At 39.6% G+C, this 17,278-nt stretch overlaps 1 protein-coding gene across 1 annotated transcript in view; it reads right to left on the bottom strand.

The window, feature by feature from the left end:
* The window catches only part of FUOM (fucose mutarotase), a 63,163-nt gene that overhangs the window by 20,507 nt on the left and 25,378 nt on the right, over positions 1 to 17,278 (bottom strand). Inside the window, exons 2-3 of the mRNA XM_044660272.1 lie at positions 12,619 to 12,750; positions 11,583 to 11,684 (exon numbers count right to left, since the gene is read on the bottom strand). Of these exons, the coding sequence (XP_044516207.1) occupies positions 11,583 to 11,684; positions 12,619 to 12,750 (234 nt within the window). The remainder of the gene's footprint in view (positions 1 to 11,582; positions 11,685 to 12,618; positions 12,751 to 17,278) is intronic.

The following is a 17,278-nucleotide window of genomic DNA, read 5'->3' as shown; positions in this document are numbered from 1 at the left end:
AAATTTGAACTGCCTTCTTAAAAATTAAATTAAAAAATTTTAACTGAATCTTGAAGGAAGCCTGAAGGCAGAGGTTAAGACACAATATTTGGGTATGGGGCAAAGCCATGGAAATGGCACAGTATTGAAAGATGGTGTGTTGTATGTGATGAATAGCAAAAAGTCTGGGTTTGGAGTTGTTGGGTTTGTAGTCAATCTGGAGAAGAGTTAAGTGGGAGGACTAGAAAGGGAAGAAAAGGACAGTTCCTAAAATGCTTTAAACATCAGATTTTGCATTTGACTCAAATTTATTGAGGGGTGACATGGTCTGATTTGCAGTTCAGGAAGATCCCTTTGGCAAGTGAGAGGGACAAACTAGAAAAGGAAGAGATGAGAGGAGAAGAAGAAGGAGAAGAAGGAGGAGGAGGAGGAGGAGGAGGAGAAGGATGAGGAAGGAAGAAGAAAGAAGGAAAGAAGAAAGAAAGAAGAAAGAAGAAAGGAAGAAGGAAGAAGGAAGACGGAAGACGGAAGAAGGAAGACGGAAGAAGGAAGAAGGAAGACGGAAGAAGGAAGACGGAAGAAGGAAGGAAGAAGGAAGAAGGAAGAAGGAAGAAAGAAGGAAGAAGGAAGAAAGAAGAAAGAAGAAAGAAGAAAGAAGAAAAGAGACACCCATCAGAAGGCTATTAGAGAGAAGTGATGAAGGCCTGGACCACAGGGTTGGTTTTTTGTGGAGAGAAGGGACATCAATGAGAGATGACAAAGGTAGAAATGACAAGACTTGGCAGATATCATATATGCAGTATGAGAACAAGAAGGGAGCTGAGGATGACACTAGGGTCATGAGCCTGGGTTCCTGGGAGGAGGATAGCATCCTGGAGAGTAATACAGGAGTCTGGAAGAAAGTGGGCAATAATACTAATAATAAAAATAGAAGGAATAGGAACATCAATCTAGATCTAGAATATTCAAGTCCAAACCCTTCTTTTTACTGATGAGGAAACTGAGGCCCAAAGAGATTAAATAACTTGCCTAAAGTCACCTGGGCAATATGTCAGTGGTAGGGTTTTGAAATCAGTTCCTAAACTCTAAAGTCAGTGCCCTTTCCATTATACAGAAGTCCTTCACATGCCTCCTTTCATTTGAACATCACGCTAGCCCCATAATGTGTGTATTGCATTTTATTCACATTTTTTAGTAGTAACAGTAATCATTGAAATTTATGTGGTATTTATGGTTTCTAAAACACTTTACACACATAATAGCATGAAATCCTCACATGACATCATAACACAGGCAATACCAGCATTATAATTACCAATTATAATCTCGATAATAATCTCGATTCTGACATATACTGATTCTGTGACCTGGATCAAGTCCCATAACTTATCAGAGCCCTAGGAAACTCTTTAATACTCCAGATTATTCCATATAAATTACTAATCAGCATTGGTTGAAGAAGTTTCCCTGTCAGGGGCTCTTTACACCATAGGTTCAAATCAATAATAACTAATCAAAGCCCAAAGCATCATCAATACCATGGGGGTGGAAGGAAAGGTCAAGTTGGAGAAGCTAAGTCAAAATAATATATAGAAGGGACCATGTGTGCCCTGAGGCCATAACAGGAACTGGGAAGACTTGGCAAGAAACACGAAATGTTGGCCAAATGGACTCTGGTAATACCACTGATTGGTACCTCCAGTCAAAGTAATATAACTTTTTCTACAACTCTAAGAAATGAATGGAGTAGCATCAAGTTGCAGGCTGGTCCTACTCAAGCTGACCCAGTTGTCACAATGGAGTAACTAGCATTCTTTCGTGTCCTACTACCACAAGAAGGTAAAATATATTGGAGTAGATCTGAAATACCATTATCTCACATGATGAAAATGCTTCGGTGCATTTGGCCCTGACCACAAAAGTAGGTATTTCACAATTCATTTTTGATGGAAATAGGTGGTACAGTGGATAGAGTATCAGGTCTCAAGTCAGGAAGACCTGGGTTCAAATCCTTCTCCACACACTTACTAGCGGGGTGGCCCTGGGCAAGTTGTTGTCTTAGTTCCCTCATCTGCAAAATGGGAATAATAATAGCACCTGCCTCCACTGCTATGAGGATCAAATATAATAATAATTGTAAAGTATTTAGCCTGGTACATAGAAGGTGCCACATAAATGTTAGCTATTATTATGATGATGTCCTGAAGATACACATGCTTTTTTAATGTCTTGGTACTACCTGATAAAATTAGAAAGATGTTAGAAACATGGAAAAGGATTTCGTATAGCTGTTTTCAACAATATCCTTGGGCATAAGTCACATGACAAGGCATTACACAACAAAATCTCACAATATGAGGAAATAACTTCATCCCTAAGCCTAGATTAGGTGAACTAAAAGTGGAAATTGATGAGGGACTTAAATCTAAAAACGGAAAAGCAGATGAACCTGGAAACTCTGAAAAGTTACACCTAGCACGAACACCAGGAATGCCACATAACAATGAAGCAGATGGCAAAAAAATAATGCCAAGGTCTAAAACAATTTTGAAACAGAGATGGGCATATTTAGGATAGAATTTCAAAAAGCCCTTCTTTTGAGTTTGAAAGCACAAATTCAACTGATAGACCAACTATACCAAAACAGAATCATTCCCAAAAAGCTGGTATGTGCTATAATCCTCATGAACATGTGAACTATTTGACTGAGTAAACCAAAACATTTCAGGACCTGTACAGAACCGTCTAGACCCATTGCCAATGTGTAGGGCTAAAGGAAGAAAGAGGAGCAGTCTAGGAATAATCCTAGGGGCAGACATTAAATACCACAGAGGCAGAAGTGGATTGAGAAAACCATTGAAAACTCTCAGAAAAGCCTCAGAAATACATAACAGTTGCAGATGGAAGTCCAGAAAGGACTTTAAAATTTATTGAGTTTAACTTCTTTGTTTTATATACAGTGATGACTCACCTATCGTGGGAGAGACCAAGCAGTGGAGGCAGTGTTATATTTATTTCATTGTTTATATATATTTTAAGGCTTTCTAAACCTTTCCCACTCCTATAAAGCTTTTCCACACTCTTATTAATGCACAGTCACTGAACCAATCAACTCCCAGGATACAGAACACAGCACTGTGGTTGGTCGTCTTTCATTCCATCAGTCAATAGTGTGCCACCATAAGTGTAACTGCACAATATAGAATTAGATTTTTAAAACAAACCTATGATACAGTGAAGCCTCAATAAGTGAACCAGGCTATAACGAGAAAGGACTATAAGGAATCTAAGGCACAGTGAGGCTAAATGACTTCCATAGAAACACACAGCTATTAAGTATCTGGGCAAGATTCAAACTCAGGTCTTCCTGATTCCAGTTCCAGAGCCCTATTCACTATGCCATGGTGCCTCTCACAAAAGCAATACCATGCCATTAAGTGTGGTAGAAAATGGAAACAGCATATTGCCAATTAAAGGCAACAACGCCAACCAAAAAGAAATATGAAGGATGGACTCTGGAAAACCAAAGTGTGTCAGAAATTCTTGGTACCCTTAATTAACAATCAAAAACAAAAGCCAAAAGGTTAACATCATATAAGAAATGAAAGTAGAAAAAGAACAAATTGAATAATTCGACACTGGTCAAAAACTACATTGGGAGGCTCAAAAAGTAAAGAAATTTGAGGAAAGAATTCCCAAAGAAGGAACATGAAGAATTTCCATTCACCTATATCTAATATCTTCAACTGTCTCTCACATGTGTTGGACTGGATGTCCAGTAGACATCTTAAACTCAGCATATTCAAAGACAAACTCATTCTCTTTTCTCCCAAACCCACCTACTTTTTTTTACTAAAGAGAGCAACATCATCCCCCCAGTCCTTCAGGCTCCCAAGCTATCTCTCACTCCCACATCCAAATTATCGCCAAGGATCTGTTGAGTTCCTTTCTGCAACATCTCTCCAATAAGTGTCCTTCTCTCCTCTGATACTGCCACCATCACCCTGGTGTTCACTCTCATCATCTCATGCCTGGACTATGGCAATAACCTGATGCTGGGTCTGCCTGCTTCTTCAGGTATCTCCCCACTCCAATCCATCCTCCATTCAGCTACCGAAGCGATTTTCCTAAAATTCAGGTACTAACATGTCACCCCACCACTCAATAGGCCCCACTGGTTCCCTATTGCCTCCAGAATCAAATACAAGATCTTGTTTGGCCTTCAGTCTTTCATAACCAAACCGTCTTTCTACCTTACTCCTTGCCATCAATCCAGTGGCACTGACTTCCTGATCCTTCCATGAACAAGATTCTCTCTCCACTCTGGGCATTTTTTTCTGGCTGTCCCAAATTCCTGGGATGATCTTCCTCCTCTTCTCTGCCCGTTGGTTTCCCTGGCTTCCTTAAAGTCCCAACTAAAATACCATCTTCTTGTAGGAAGTCTTTCCCAACTCTCCTTAACCCTAGTGCCTTCCCTCTCTTCATCAGTTCCTATTTATTCTGAACAGATCTTATTTGTTCGTAACTGTTTGTTATCTCCCTCATGAGATTGAGTTATTTGAAGACAAGGACTGCCTTTTGCCTTTTTTTTTTTTTTTTTTTTTTTTTTTTTTTTTTTTTTGTATCTCCAGTGACTAAGCACAGTGCCTGGTGCAGAATAAGTGCTTAATAAATGTTCTTTGACAAATTGGTCAAAATAAGTCTAAAACAACAAAAACATGAGTTGGAGCAGACTTTGAACAGAAGGCTTATGTATCATTAAAGTCATGAATGACATAATGGCAACATCACGGGAGGTGACTGAAACTCTAACTTCTTTGTAAAAGTGGAAAATAGAAGTTTTGGATACAATCCATAATTAATGACTCCAACTCACCTTCCTCCCTTTCCATCCCTGATCTCTTCTTTCTTTCCTTTTTTTTAAACCCTCACCTTCCATCTTGGAATCAATACTGTGTAATGGTTCTAAGGCAGAAGAGTGGTAAGGGCTGGGCAATGAGGGTTAAGTGACTTGCCCAGGGTCATACAGCTAGGAAGTATCTAGGGTCAGATTTGAACCCAGGACTTCCTGTCTCTAGGTCTGGCTCTCTCAATCCACTGAGCCTCCCAGATACCCCCCTCAACTTTTTCAATAGAAGGCATCACATTTGTATTAACAAAAAATGAGAATACCTGTGACCCTTTCAAATAGAAACCAAGCATGCATTTTTATACTTCATATAAAGCATTCACAGATTGTCTGGCTCCAAAAAGAACCCCTAGCAAACCTTTAAATATGTATTATAGTATCGGGCGAGCAGCTAGGTAACACAGTGGATAGAACATCAGGCCTGGACTTGGGTCCAAATCTGCCCTCAGACACTCTCCAGCTGTATGACCTTTGACAAGTCACTTAACCCCACTAACCCTTGCCTTTCTGTCTCAAAGTTGTTATTGAAACAGAGAGGGTTAAAAAAAGCCCCAATAAATTGGATTAAAGATTAAAAAAAAAAAAAGACAGGGGCCAGCTGGGTAGCTCAGTGGATTGAGAGCCAGGCCTAGAGATGGGAGATCCTAGGTTCAAATCTGGCCTCAGACACTTCCCAGATGTGTGACCCTGGACAAGTCACTTGACCCCCATTGCCTACCCTTACCACTCTTCTGCCTTGGAACCAATACACAGTATTGATTCCAAAACAGAAGGTAAGAGTTTAAAAAAAAAGATAAAAAAAGAATGACAAATAGTCCCAAGTGTATAAAGAGTAACTCGTGCATTGATTCGGTTATTTTTAAACATGGCCCCCTAATTCTAAGGTTAACTCACTGAAAGCATCTTGGAGACATTCCCCATAAGAGAGAAGATATCAGGGATGACATAACACTTCATCCTGTTCCTATAAGGTCTTAATTTCTTCTACTACATCTCTATATTTTTAAAGCCTTTCATTCCATTTAGTAGAGAGATTTATGAGTATTTTAAATGGTGACAAAAATGTTGATCAAAATTGTTTATGAGAGGCGGCTGGGTGACTCAGTAGATTGAGAGCCAGGCCCAGAGACAGGAGGTCCTAGGTTCAAATCTGGCCCTAAACACTTCCTGTGACCCTGGGCAAGTCACTTAACCCCCATTGCCCATCCCTTACCATTCTTCTGCCTTAGAACCGATACACAGTATTGATTCTAAGATGCAAGGTAAGGATTAAAAAAAAAAAGTTTATAAATCAAAGTTAAATCCCATTGGTTGGAGGCAGCAGTTTTGTCTGTAATGATAATTGGAACCCAAAGCAGTATATTTGTTGAGATCTCAAGGATATTTTAGAGTTTGTATTTGGAGCATGGGGGTTTGTTTTAGTCTGTAAAAGATAATGAGCTTCTGGCATACAATTCCCACTACCTTTTCAAATCTTTCCAAGTATCTGACACCAAGGATTTGCAACCTGCTGTGATATGTTGTTGTTTCCATCAGTTCACTGCATAATCTGCATTAATCAATGAGTCTTGGCCTCCTAAAGATAACTTTTTTGTAGTTTCTTGTGGCGATATAATTCTAGATCTCTACCTGATTTCCCTGTTGCTATAAACATTTACATGATTAAGTCATTTTTTATGCTTCTTTATCAACATAACTAGCTGAGTTCATATGGATGTTGCCCATTGAGTCTTTCGATAGCATTCTTGGATCTTGACTGTTCCATAGTTTCCATTTGGAGACTATTTGCTTACATTTGCTGTTATTGTTTAGTCATTTCAGTTGTGTCCAACTCTATGTGACTTTATTTGGGATTTTCATAGCAAAGATGCTGGTGTGGTTTGCCATTTCTTTCTCCAGCTCATTTTACAGAAGAGGAAACTGAGGCAAACAAGGTTAAGTGACTTTACCAGGGTCCACAGCTAAGGGGAAGAGGCTAGATTTGAACTCAGGTCTTCCTGACTCCAGGTCTCCAGTTTTATCCATTGCACCACCTAGCAGCCCTTTGCTTACACTAGATAAATCCAATGTTATATACCTGCTATTATAGTCTATTATTGCTTTATAAAGTAAAGCTTGTTTGTTCTAAGCAGTTTATGCTCAATGCACCTAGGTTAGGGAAGGCTAAAGCCAAGAATCATTCACTGATCCCATTGGACCTTTGAGTTCAAGACCAAAGCCTTCAGTCTCTATTCTTCCTTGGTATGCATTTAGAACTTTATACTTTTCAAGTCCAAGTGACATTTTTATATCACTGGGGAAATCTGCACAAGACAAAGCAGCCTATTTAATTTGTTTTTCAGTTAAACCATATACCATAGAGTGATTCACGTATTGTTTTGATATAATTCTCTTCCACTTGAAAGCCATCAGAGGATGATAATAGGCTTAAGAAGAGGCATGACATGAGCGGGCTTAAACTGTCTCCCGAGAAGGTGTTGGGTTTTTATAGCAGTTGTTTCTGATATCATTGTGCTTGGTAATGTAACTTAAGTAGAGGACAGTTTTCTCTATGAGCATTAAATTATTCTAGCATTTTTACTAAGCTTATATTTAATTTTATAGTGTAAAGGTGGCCTGCTGGAATGGATTGAGAGATGGCCTTAAAGACAGGAAGATGTGGTTTGTTATTTAAAATCACCTGGGATACCTGGAACTACATTTCCCGTGATCCCCAATGGGTTTCCTGTTTTGGATTATGCATTCAAGGTGAGGGTCTGTTTTAAAATAGGGGGAAGTAGCTTTGAACTGTCCTTTTTAGTTACCTGAGCGCGAATGTACGAAAGGTAAAATGGCTGAGGCGGGAGTTTGAATACTTACAGGCACGTGGTCTAATGATTTTATCTCTATTAACATGGCTTTTATTAAAATACTATTCTCCCTTCTAATCTCAGCCCTCATCATTTTTAAAAACAACAGGTTCAGGTCTCATCTTTGGCCCTACAATCTCTCTAAGATTAATGGTTGCAGAGAAGGTGCCAACTTGCATTGGCCCAAGACAGTTTCTTTACCTAGTAGCTCCCTAAACCAATGAAATCGCAGGTCCAGTCTCTGTCCAGATCTCTATTTGAAGAACATGACTAAACCATGAATGTAAAAGTAGGTCAAAAGCTTTGTGAAGGGAAGGAGAGGATAAACATCTGTACCAGTGGTTCCCAAACTTTTTTGGCCTGTTGCCCCCTTTCCAGAAAAAAATATTTCTTACCACCCCTGGAAATTAATTTTTTTTTATTTTAATAGCAATTAATAGGAAAGATTAATGCACCTGTGGCCATCACCACCTCCTGGATTGCTGCAGCACCCACCAGGGGGCGGTAGCGCCCACTTTGGGAATCACTGATATAGCTCCTATTGTATGTCAGACACTGTGCTAAGCTCTTTTTTTTTTTTTTTTTTAACAAATATTGTCTCATTTGATCCTCTCAACAACCCTGGGAGGAAGGTCTTGTTATTATCCCTATTTTTACAGATGAGGGCACTGAAGCTGAGAGAGGTTAAGTGATTTGTCCAGGGTCACACAACTACTGATGGTCTGAGATAGGAGTTGAACTTCAGTTTATGTGGTATATCCACTAGGGCCAGCTAAGTGGTGCAATAGGTAGTTTTAGACTTGATGACAGGAAGACCTAAGTTCACATTTGACCCTCAATTCAAGCTGTGTGACCCTGGGTAAGTCACTTAATCTTTTAGTGCCTATAGATTGAGATTGTAATAATAACTTACTTCCCAGAGTTGTTTTTAATATTTTTAAATAGTTTTGTAAATCTTAAAGTGCTATCAACATGCTAGTTATTATTGCTTTGTTATAATTGTTCTTATGGCCACTCTGCCACCTAGCTACCCAATCATGTCATAAAATCTTTACAACAGCCTTCGTAAGTGGATATTATAGGCATGTCTTAAAAGAATTTCTGACCCAGCTTTATTACTGTCACTTGCATAAGATGGGGAAGTCATGTAGCATCTGAAAAATTAAAATGAGACACGTGATTAAATGGTTAATGAAAAGAAAATTTCTGGCTGCTTTTTTTAACCTCTATTTTACTTAAGATGAGCATGTAATATTACTAACTAGTCTGCAAATTGCAGCTATATCCCCAGTGTTTACTGACCAGTTTATTATATTATATCATGTAGATCTCCTTTCATTATCTGTTCTTTGAAAAACAAAATCTTTATCCTTTCCTTCTTCCCTCTGTTGTATCATCCTGCCTATGTAACCAAAACCTGTATAAAGCAGCGTAAAGCCTTGGTTTTTAATATTATGGGTCTATGCTCTGAGATATTACAAATTGGTTTTTACATATTTCTGCTTGCTTATGAGTATGATTGACAGCTGTGGAGATTAAAATTAATATGCCAAATACTAAATATTATATTTATAAATATGTTATTAATAATAAACTAACAAAAGAGACTAACTAAAAGGTCACTAACTGCCCGCTTCCAGGAGCAAAAAGAGAAAGAGGAAGGAGTTTCAGCCAACTATAAAACAATAAGTGGCCACGCAAGTGTGGAGGCACAGGAGAGATTAAAGGGAATTATGGGAAATACTAAGGACTTATGGGGGATGCAGCCCAAGGTTCAAAATCTCCATTTATACATAGCATTAATTATTGATGAATCCTTGGAACAACTGCTGTCATAAGTATGACTATGCTTCATTTTATCCAAGAGGAATATGGGGATCAGAGAAATAGCTTGACTTGTTCCTGCTCATCATGCTCCTGAAGGAGTTTTGCTATTCACTTACTTCAGTCATGTCCAACTCTTCATGAACTGATTTGGGATTTTCTTGGCAAGGATACCAAGGATATTCGCCATTTCCTTCTCCAGCTCATTTTACAGATGAAGAAACTGAGGCAAACAGAGTTAAGTGACTTGTCCAGGGTCACAGAGTAAATATCTGAGACCAGATATGAACTCAGGAAGGTGAATCTTCTTGAATCCAGGACTGGCACTCTATCCATTGCACCACCTAGCTACCCTATCCTAAATGAATTCTTCTCAATCAATTTGAGGCCCTCACTGTTGTTCATCTAGTCTCCATTCCAGATGCTATCTCAACATTTTACCCCTTTCCAAGGTGGTGGGGAAAAAAAAACAATAATGACAAACAGCTAGAATTTCTACAGTGCTTCAGGGCATACAAAGCATTTTCAGTACCTAAACTTATTTTATCCTTACAATTACCCCGTGAGGTCAACACTACAGTGATTATCTCTATTTCACAGATGAGGAAACTGAGGCTGAGAGATTAAATGATTTAGCCAACCTTGAAGGTGAGACTCAAACCCAGGCTCTCCTGATTCCTTTAACACTCTATCTCTACACCAGAATTATTAAACATGCTGCCCTAGCCACATGCGCATATGCTGGCCAAACGAAATGAAAAAATTAATTGGGAAATATTTAACAAAATAAACAAATATACAGTAAAACATAGATAATAGTATATTTTAAAACTAAGTCAATATGTAATTGATAGTGCTCCTCTCATATTCATTAGTGGCTCCTGTTTCTATCTGAGTTTAACACCACTGGTCTAAACCATACCACTTCTCATGTATATGGCTCTATGGATGTTTCAGGGAGATTTCACATTAGATCCTCCTGTAGAAGGCAAGAAAGAGAATATTCTACTCATTTTACATAACAGGAGTCTGGGAATACCACACAGTTAGTAGTGTATAGGAACTATATCTCACCACTCCTGATTTCTACTCAAGAAATGTTTATTGTTGCTGTTGTTGGGGATGAGGGCAGAGGCGCAGGAGCCAGGTGGCTTGTCTTTGAAGCCCAAAACAAAAGGGAGGGAAGGTCACCTCTTTTCCTAAGAGAAAGCCCAGGTGCATAGCAGCCATCGACACTCATTAACATTGAACTAAATTAAACAATCAACAAATATTTCATGGGCAGAGAGGTGGCTAGGGCATTGGACTTGGAGTCAGGCAGAACCAAATTCAAGTTCAAGTCCCATCCTGACACTAATCTATGACCCTAGGAAATTCACTGTATTCTCTTGCCCTCTGTTTCTGCATCTACAAAAAGACCGCCTACCTCACTGGGTTTATGAAGTGACAGAAAGTGCTTCACAAACCAAAGCACTAGAAAAATGCTAGGTGTTACTCGTGGAGTGCCTGCTTACTTTGTGCTAGGCACTGTGGAAGAAAAGATATAAAGAATGAAACAGAGGTAGCTGGGTAGCTCAGTGGATAGACAGTCAGACCAGGGGATGGGAAATCCTGGGTTCAAAACTGGCCTCAGAGGCTCCCTAGCTATTTGATCAACCCAAGGTAAATCACTTGATCTCAACTGCCTAGCCTTTGGCACTCTTCTGACTTGGAACTGAAACCTAGTATCAATTCTAAGACAGAAGGTAAGGGTTAAAAAGAAGAAAAATGAAACAGTCCCTACTCACAAAAAGCTTATATTCTAATGGAGAAATTCAGTACATATACATGTATCAAATGAATAGAGAGAAATATATACAAAGTCTCCAGAGTAGGTTTGAGAGAGGGTAAGATACGTGTCAGTGATGTTCTTCAGAGATCCATGTTACCATGAGAACCATCAGGCACAGAGATTTTCCCATTTGGCCCCTTGCTGTGTATCCATCCTTTTCCCTATTGTTGACAGAAGTCAGGAAACTCACCCTGAAGCCAGTCTGAAAGAGGAGGTTCCTGTAGGTTTGCCATACATCAGGGATCTGAAGACCTTTGGCCTTATCACTGTCCACCAGGTCCATGACCATCACCTGGAGAGCAGACGGAAAGAGTTGGCCAGTCTTCCCCAACTAATACCAGAGATATCAGGAAAGGCTGCACCTAAAGACAATCCCCAAAGACCAAGGAGGGAAGAATTCTTGATCATTCAGTTCAGGTGAGATTGGGATGATTGAGTTGTGCATTCAGAGCTTATAACAGTTAGAAGAGCCTTTTGAAATCAGCTAATCACAAAATCACAGAATATGAGAGCTGAACAGGACCTCTACAATCATTAGTCCTAATCATACCCAAATAGAGTCCCTGCTTAAGTACCCCCAACAAGCATTTTTCCAGCCTTTGATAAAAGACCTTCGGTGGCAAAGAGGCTAACTACCACCTCAGTTCATTCCACTTATGGGCAACTCCAGTAAGTAGACAAGTTGGGGTTTTCTTCCCCCAACACAAAGCTCAAACCCATTTCACAGATGAGAAAATGGAGGCCCAGAGAATAAGAAAGAATTCATCCAAGATCTTATAGTTAGTTGATGGCAAAGCCAGTTTTAATTAAATTTGGTTCTGTTAAAGCATTGTATCAATGTGAGCTATAAGCTATTATCTGAAAGAGAAAGAAAGCATTGAGTGAGAATAAACAATTTTTTTTCAGTTTGCCATAAGGAGAAAGAGAGGCACAGAGGAAATAGTGGCCAGACTCACCCCAGAAACCCTTGCCTCCCCATCTCTCTGGGATTAAAAATTACACTCTCTAGAGCTTCCTCCTCTCTAGTGGTCCATAAGAAAAGCTTGGATGATGACTTGTTGGGGATGTTATAGATTTTACAGAAAGGATTCCTTTCCTATGCTGGTTGGACTAAACAATCTCAGAAGATCCTTCCTGGATGAGATGCTGTGACTTCAGAAGTTTCCTGATTTCTCAGTTGCCTTGGTATCCCCAACCCTTGACCCAGGACCTTAAGGTAGTCTTACCGAATTTGGCTCATAAGTATCCAAAGGCAGCAGCTTCAAGATGGATTCCAGGAGCTGTGGGATGCTCAAGCCTGCAACCACAAAGACAGCCAAGAGAGCCTCAAGTGAAGGAAGAAAGTGAGGACGGCAAGGCTAGGCAACGAAAGCAGGAGCAGAAGCTTCTGGAACAGTGACCATATGACTTTATCTAGTTTGCCTGGTGAAGAGGTATTGTGGCTGTCATGTCCTCTGAGATCTTCCCACCAACAATCCTTTACATCACTACTGGTTTTTTTTTTTTTTAAACCTCACGTTCTGTCTTAGAACCAATACAAAGAATCTGTTTTAAGTCAGAGAGTGGTAAGAGCTAGCCAGAGTTGGCAAAGACATGGCACACATGCAGAGCCAGAACTCAGGGAGCTGCTCCATTCCCCCTCTTCCCAGCACCCAAGGACATTTTTTTTGTATGTCCCAACCCTCTGCCCAAAGCAAGCACTTTCTCCCTCAACTCTCTCTGGTAATCTGAGGGCTCATGGATGGCTTGAATTTGCCCTCTGGGCACTCAAACTGGGAAAAGGTTCAGGAAAGAGAAATAGGGTTAAGTGACTTGCCCAGGGTCACATAACTATTGAGTATCTGAGGTCAAACTTGAATCCAGGACCTTACTAAGCTACCTACCTACCCCTACATCAATTCTTTTTTTCTTTTTCTTTCTTCCTTCCTTTCTTTTTTCTTTATTCCTCTCTTTCTCTTTCTTTCTTTTTCTTCCTTTCTTTCTTTCTTTCTCTTTCTTCCTTCCTTCCTTCCTTCCTTCATTTCTCTTTCTTTCTTTTTCTCTCTCTTTTTCTCTCTTTGTTTTTCTTTCTATCTTTCTTTCTTTCTTCCTTCCTTTCTTTCTTTCTTTCTTTCTTTCTTTCTTTCTTTCTTTCTTTGTTTTTCCTTCCTTCCTTCCTTCCTTTCTTCCTTCTTTTCTTTCTTTCCCCTTACCTTCCATCTTAGAATCAATACTGTATATTGGTTCCAAGACAGAAGAGCAGCAAGGGCTAGGCAATTGGGGATAAGTGACTTGCCCAGGGTCACATAGCTAGGAAGTGTCTGAGGCCAAATTTGAACCCAGGTCTCTCATCTCCAGATCTGACTCTCTATCCACTGAGACACTTAGCTATTCTGGGTCCATGTATTTCTAGCACAGCTTAGCCAATCAAGACTAGGTAAGCTAAGACAATAGATAGGGGAATAAGGATAGGGTCTGGTACAGTGAATTCTCAGCTGAGGAAATTGTCTCCATCAGTGAAGGCTGTCATTTTCTCTGTACCTTTCAGAGTTGCCTGGAACATTGAGTGACTAAATGATCTGCCTAGGGTTGCACAGCCAGTATGTGCATTATCAGAGGCAGCATCTGAACCTAGGTCTCTCTGGTTTGAAGCCAGCTTTCTAGCGATGCTGTTCCCCAGACAATGGAACAGGATAAAACTAACTATCCTATAGGAGGATCAATGTTCTAACCATCTAGTCTAGATTAATCAGACTGACTAGAAACAAATTATAACCTCTTCATTCAATTTCTCCAATTAATATTTCACATCAGTTTGGGGGGGGGGGTAGGGCAACAGAGGGAGGAATTTGGAATGTATTTTCCATAAGCAGAGGTTTGCATTCTTTTTATCCAAGCTACAGGGAACAGGCAGCAATTAGGAATGGTGACAACCTATACACATTGTTCAAAATGTCTGGGGACCCACAGAAGTTTGATTCTATTTGTAAGGACACTCTAGTCCTAGCCTGACTAGCTATCATATGTACATAGAGAGAGAGAGAGAGAGAGAGAGAGAGAGAGAGAGAGAGAGAGAGAGAGAGAGAGAGATCCATACATTCATACAGGGAAAAAAGAGATCATTTAGTCCAACTTCCTCATTTACAGATCAGAAAACTGAGACCCCCAAAAGATGAAACATGGGCTGTTCCCCTAAATGGCCTAGTTATTTTATTATCACTGAGAAAGATCATACAACTAGTTCACAGCAGAGATTCTTTTTAGAGGAAGTTCCCATGATCCACAGAGCTGAAAGGCTTTCTACAGTAGTATTGGATTAAGTTATCGGTATGGGTGTCCTTCACCTTAGAAGTTAAGATCCATTTATTTTATTTCTTATAATATGTAAACATATAAATATACTTTATAATATATAACATGTAATATAAATACCATTTATTCTACTTCTATTTCTATTTTATTTATTCTATTTATAGTTATTTTATTTAAACTTAGCGTCTTATTCCCCTGCAAGGACGATGCTTTTCACATAGTAAGCATGTCATAATTAGATCACAGAGGAGAAGACATAAGGGAGATGTGATAATTGTTAAGTATTTGAAGGGCTGTCTTGTGTAAGAGGGATTTAGATGCTGGAGATAAAACTTATAGATCTAATTTACAAGGGAGACACTCTTGCTAGAGCACAGACCTCACTAGACGCTGTAAATTTCACAGTGCATAAATCTCTAAAAATGGATTGAATTTTTCTCTGAAATCCTGAAGCTTCTCATTATTCTTTTATAATATTCAAGACATTCCTATACCATAACTTCTTCAGCCATTCCCTATTTAATTAGCACTCACCTTTATTTCATCATGTAAACTGGTACAAAAAATCCTAGTATAAATGCTTTGGTATTTGTTGGACATTTTTAAAAAATCCCTCCGGGTGTTTTGGTCCCTAGGGGTAGCTAGGTAATGCAGTGGATAGAGTGCTGGGTCTAGAGACGAGAAGACTTAGATTCCTGAGTTCAAATCTGGCTTCAGACAATTACTGGTTCTGTGACTCTGGGCAAGTCACTTTACCCTTGTTGGCCTCAGGCTCCTCATCTGTAAAATCACCTAGAGAAGGAAATGGCAAACTACTCCAGTATCTTTGCCAAGAAAACTCCAAAATGGAGTTACAAAGAGTAGAACACAACTGAAAAAATGACTGGATAATAAATCTGGGCTCAGAAAACAGAATTGGGAGCAAGAGGTGGAAAATGCAAAGAAGGAAACTTCTTGGGAACTGGATATTCTCATTGGAGACTCAGGTAGAATCATTTTTATATGGAACAAAAAGAACCTAAAGATTAAAGGAGATGGAGAGGCAACAGGACAGAAGAAGCCCCAAGATATGGTTTTTGGTTGTTTTTTTTTTTTTTTACTTTTGGGGATCTCTTAATTTTTGGCTTTCTTAAGAAATATATTAGTGGGGGGGGCAGCTGGGTAGCTCAGTGGAGTGAGAGTCAGGCCTAGAGACAGGAGGTCCTAGGTTCAAACCCGGCCTCAGCCACTTCCCGGTTGTGTGACCCTGGGCAAGTCACTTGACCCCCATTGCCCACCCTTACCAATCTTCCACCTATGAGACAATACACCAAAGTACAAGGGATTAAAAAATAAATAAATAAATAATATATTTAAAAAAAAAAAAAAAGAAATACATTGGTGGGGAGGGCAGGTAGGTAGCTCAGTGGATAGAGAGCCAGGCCTAGAGATAGGAGGTCCTGGGTTCAAATCTGGCCTTAGACACTTCCTATATGTGTGACCCATGGCAAGTCACTTCATTTGAGTTGCCTAGTTCTTACTTCTCTTCTGCCTTGGAACCAATACTTTGTATTGATTCTAAAACAGAAATAAAAGTTTTGCTTGTTTGTTTTTTTTTTTTTAAAGAGGAAATCTTTTTTGTAAATATAATTCATCCCATAAAAAAAGTTTCTAGTACTCTGCTGTCCCAAAGTAGAATGGGAAGTAGGGAGTTTCCCTTTCATTTGAGCTTATTAGACAAAAGTGGAATGACAACTTGTTGGGTATATTGCTAAAGGGGATCCTTTCTCAGCTGTAGGTCAGACCAGCCGACCATTCAGCTTTCTTACACTCTGAGATTCTGTGAAACTGTTGATTTTAAGTGACTCCAAATGGGTGCCTTTTCTTCCTCCAACAGCAATTTCACTAACCGATAAAACCAAATAGATAGCCTTGTTGGTCTCTTATCATCTTGGCTTTCGCTAGTAAGATTGCATGTTGGTCTTGGAAGAGAATCTGTTTCCCTTTTCTCTTCTTTTTCTTTTTCTTTTCAATGAACCGCATCCTTTAGCTTATTGTCCATGTGGTTTCAAGTCCCCTGTGCATTTTCATGTTACTAATGGGGTGTCAACACAATTCTTCCCAAATAAGAAGTAGGTCAGCCTGCTCTCTCCATTCTCTCTGCAATCCCCTGAGCTGCTGTCTAGGACAGTAGACCTCTAATTAACTGGTACTGACCAGAACTTACAGAACTTACATAATGGTTTCAAGACGAGCTGGTCCCTTGGGTTTGAAGAACATTTTAGCTGTTTATATGTCTGCTCCTCTCCAGATGTGATCTTAACCCTGAGATTTTCATGGAGTAATCATGCAAGATGCTCTACTATCACCTATACAGGGCTAGTCTTACAATCAAAATGAACTGGGTCCAGATGCAGTCTCTTTTATATACTGGCTGTGTGATCCTGGGCAAGAAATTCAACTTCTCAGGGTCCCAGGCACCTCTCAAAAACAAGTTAGAGAGTCCTAGGTTCAAATCTGGCCTCAGACACTTCCCAGCTGTGTGACCCTGGGCAAGTCACTTGACCCCCATTGCCCACCCTTACCACTCTTCCACCTATAAGACAATACACAGAA

The sequence above is a fragment of the Gracilinanus agilis genome, chromosome 2 (genome assembly GCF_016433145.1).
Source record: "Gracilinanus agilis isolate LMUSP501 chromosome 2, AgileGrace, whole genome shotgun sequence".
NCBI classification, from domain to species: domain Eukaryota; kingdom Metazoa; phylum Chordata; class Mammalia; order Didelphimorphia; family Didelphidae; genus Gracilinanus; species Gracilinanus agilis.
Note: the sequence above shows the minus strand (reverse complement) of the source record. Positions and strands in the feature narration are given on the sequence as shown.